At 31.5% G+C, this 4,235-nt stretch overlaps 1 protein-coding gene across 1 annotated transcript in view; it reads left to right on the top strand.

The window, feature by feature from the left end:
- Positions 1 to 3,922, top strand: part of LOC128956219 (chorion peroxidase-like) — a gene marked incomplete at its 5' end in the record, with an annotated part of 4,142 nt that extends 220 nt beyond the window's left edge. Inside the window, 3 exon segments of the mRNA XM_054301909.1 lie at positions 1 to 416; positions 419 to 1,196; positions 3,895 to 3,922. The exon segment at positions 1 to 416 is cut by the window's left edge and continues 220 nt beyond it. Coding sequence (XP_054157884.1) covers positions 1 to 416; positions 419 to 1,196; positions 3,895 to 3,922 — 1,222 coding nt within the window.
- Between the last annotated feature and the right edge of the window lie 313 nt (positions 3,923 to 4,235).

A 4,235-nucleotide genomic window follows, 5' to 3' on the forward strand; every position in this document is an offset into this window, starting at 1 on the left:
CTACGGTTCCACACAGGAAGTGGCCACTCGGCTCCGGGAGTTCACGGGTGGCCGTCTGAAATCGTCGCCCATCTATCATGAGTTGGGTATGAAAGACCTGTTACCGATGAAAGTCAAAGACCCGGAGCTCGGCTGCGAACGTACCGGTCGTCCCCGTAATCTCTATTGTTTCGACGGCGGCGACGAACGACTCAACGAACAGTTGCAGCTGACAGTCATGCATACCGTATGGCTTCGGGAACACAATCGACTGGCCGGTGAATTGTCACTATTGAATGGGCACTGGGATGACGAACAACTGTATCAGGAAACCCGTCGGCTGATGGGCGCCGTTATCCAACATATTACGTTCAACGARTTTYTRCCGCTAATCATCGGCCGCAAAGCTATGRCCAACTATGGCCTCGATCTGATGCCCAATGCTACTATCGKGGATATGACCCGAAAGTCAATCCCGGTGTCCGWACSGCTTTCCAGGCGGCGGCCTTCCGATTCGGTCACTCCATACTACCCGATGTTACCGAACGYTATAATAAATATCACGAAAAAGTCGAATCCATACGACTGTCGGCATTGTTGAGACAACCGTACGAACTATACAAACCGGGATCAGTCGACTCGTTTATGTTRGGYCTAATCAATCAGCAAACCTATCGTATGGACAGCGAAATTACKACCGAAGTTACCAATCATTTGTTTGAAAARCCGGGCGAAAAGTTTGGCCTCGACTTGGCYTCGATGAACGTACAGCGTGGCCGCGAAATGGGTGTTCCCGGCTATAACGAGTTCCGGGACTATTGCGGTCTACCGAAATTGAAGGGTTGGCCAGATTTGCGCGGCTATTTCTCAAACAAAACTATCCAACGATACGTTAGCCTATATAAATCGGTCGACGATATCGATCTATGGTCGGCCGGTATATCCGAATATCCACTGCCCGGYGCTMTGRTCGGCCCGACGTTTGCCTGTATTATTGGCGAACAGTTTGGTCACGTCCGACGGGGCGATCGTTTTTGGTACGAAAACGGCGGCGGCGGCGGTGACGATGGCCACCAAAATAACGGTTGGCCATCACAGTTTACGCCCGAACAACTGGCCGAACTTCGAAAGGCCAAACTGGCCCGACTGTTGTGCGACAGTTCCGATGATATACATACCATACAGTTGTATCCCATGCTTAAGGCCAACTCGCAAGCGTACGGCTTATTATTTWTTATTATTATTATTATTATTATTATTATTAGTAGTAGTAGTAGTAGTAGTAGTAGTAGTAGTAGTAGTAGTAGTAGTAGTAGTAGTAGTAGTAGTAGTAGTAGTAGTAGTAGTAGTAGTAGTAGTAGTAGTAGTAGTAGTAGTAGTAGTAGTAGTAGTAGTAGTAGTAGTAGCAGCAGCAGCAGCAGCAGCAGCAGCAGCAGTAGTAGTAGTAGTAGCAGCAGCAGCAGTAGTAGTAGTAGTAGTAGTAGTAGTAGTAGTAGTAGTAGTAGTAGTAGTAGCAGCAGTAGCAGCAGCAGTAGTAGTAGTAGCAGCAGTAGTAGTAGTAGCAGCAGCAGCAGTAGTAGTAGTAGTAGTAGTAGTAGTAGTAGTAGTAGTAGTAGTAGTAGTAGTAGTAGTAGTAGTAGTAGTAGTAGTAGTAGTAGTAGTAGTAGTAGTAGTAGTAGTAGTAGTAGTAGTAGTAGTAGTAGTAGTAGTAGTAGTAGTAGTAGTAGTAGTAGTAGTAGTAGTAGTAGTAGTAGTAGTAGTATTATTATTATTATTATTATTATTATTATTATATTATATTATTATTATTATTATTATTATTATTATACATATATAATACGGTTTGTAATACAAACTTTGTATTATAATAGCAAACACTGCTGTATACTGTATATCGCGCATATAGTGTTGTATAACATATACAGTATATATATATATATATATATATATATATATATATTACAGTATATACTGTACTACTATTAACACTACATATACACTAAATCATATATATATTGAGGTTCTGGATATTTTTTTTAATGCCCGGGCCTCACATGTAATATAGTGTGTCTAACAAACAGTGTAGATGTAGTCTAACAGTAACTATAATAACTAACTAAAAAAGCGAGGGGGGGCTATTAGTAATGACAGTTACCCTCCCTCTCCCACCTATTAATAGGCATTTTATATAACAATTGTATATATACTGTATATAAAACAGTTATTATTATTACTATTTGTTTTAAACAATAAATTTATTGGCCATCAAATTTCGGATACAAATATCCAACAAATAGCTAACAAACTCAATGGTCTAACCCGTGATAACAGTAGTATTACATTGACTATGAAATCGGCGGACACTACCAAACAATCGGAGTTAATGTCGATGACTGCCATTTTGATTATAAGGAAACAAAAATTTTTCCCATTATTTGTATTTTTTGTTTGTTTGTTTTTTATTATTAATAAAATAAAAAAATTAATAAAACATTACTTTCAGTAGTATTTAAATTTGAATTTTTAGGTTTAATAATACTATAAGTAATAAAAAATATATTTATAAAAATTCATTGTCTACTATAGCATATCATCGGTTAGTTTTTAGTTTATTTATTTTTATTATTTAACTAATAATAATAATAATAATAATTATAAAGTTAAACTAAAACAATATATATATATATATATTGCAAATATTATATTATAGACTATATTATTAGACTATTTTTAGTAATATTTAAATTTGAACTTTTTTTGTCTGAATTTTGTTTAATACTATATAAATATATTAAAATATGTATAAATTCAGGTCTACTATAGTAACCAATCGGTTAGTTTCAGTTATTTTTTTAATATTAATTTCACTAATCTTTTTAAGTTAAACTAAACAAATATATATATATAAATTTAAAAAAAAAGTAAAAATAATATTTGCTAATATTTTTGCAGATTATTTAGTGTGTTATCCATACCATCATCACTGATGGCGACGGCAGTGATAATGACATACAATAAGTGTCAAACAAATAGCAAACAGTAATCGTAACCAACTGTTGTCTGGCAATTGGTTTGCAGATCATTATCATTGCATCCCTGGCCAACATCGACAACACGATCGGTACATATATATATTTTTGCATAACATTTTGTTATGTAATATATATATATTTTTGTTATTATTGTATTGTTAAGTGCAATATTAAAACGTTAAAAGTTATAAATAAATAAAAATAAAAATTAATCAATAATAACAATGAAAATAAAATCTAATATTATTTATAATATTATTGTTGTATTTTCAGGTATTGAATAATATTTAAATATTTAAATAAATAATTAAAATTAAACATATTTTTTATAAAATTTTTTTCTCAATTATTATTTAACGGTTATTATTATTATTATTATTATTTTTGATACAAACTAAATGTTAATTATATAATATTTGTATATAAAATAGACTATAGTTATGAATATAATATTTATATTACAATAAAAATACAATAAAAATCTAAATAAATGCATTTAAAAATAATTAATTACAATTAAATTTATATTAATATATTTGTATATATTATTTTTATTAAATATTTTAATTATTTATTATTTTATAATATTATATATATATTGATTTATTAATAAATTTATAAATAAAAAATTATATATTTAGTTTATTATTAGTTTTTTTTCTACAATTATTTATTATTATTTTTTTTTTAGTTAATAACTTTTTATTACTTATAAAATTAAATTTACAAAAATTAATATATTTTACTTTTTTCAAATAAGAAATAAATAATAACAAACAAACAAACAATATTTTTTTTCACAAATTTAAATTTAAAGAAATATAAAGAAAAAAAACAAACAAATAATTTTTATATTTCTTTTGAGAAAATTTTCTCCAAACAGTTCTGATTGGATAACCAAACAACCATAAAATTGGTGATACCATCGTCCATCAAATGGGTTTGACTGCCGCGATAGTAGTCATCCTCCAGCAGTGTTGACTTAACTATCGTACCCTTGTATACAATTACAAACCACTTGTACTTTGTATTCAATCGCTTTACTTTTTTGTTTGACTACCGCAACCATTTGATTAATTGTCGGCTGATTTGGCCCTCGATCACAGCCTCGACAATAATGTCCTCAACTTTAGGACCGTAACAGGCCTGCGATTTGGCCATTAATTTTGCCAATTTGGCCAACAATTTAGCCCCGTTTTTCTTCTTTCTTTTTAAGTTTATTAT

Source organism: Oppia nitens, unplaced genomic scaffold (assembly GCF_028296485.1).
Source record: "Oppia nitens isolate AA-2021 unplaced genomic scaffold, nextdenovo-longstitch-racon4-pilon3 scaffold2_pilon_pilon_pilon, whole genome shotgun sequence".
NCBI lineage: Eukaryota > Metazoa > Arthropoda > Arachnida > Sarcoptiformes > Oppiidae > Oppia > Oppia nitens.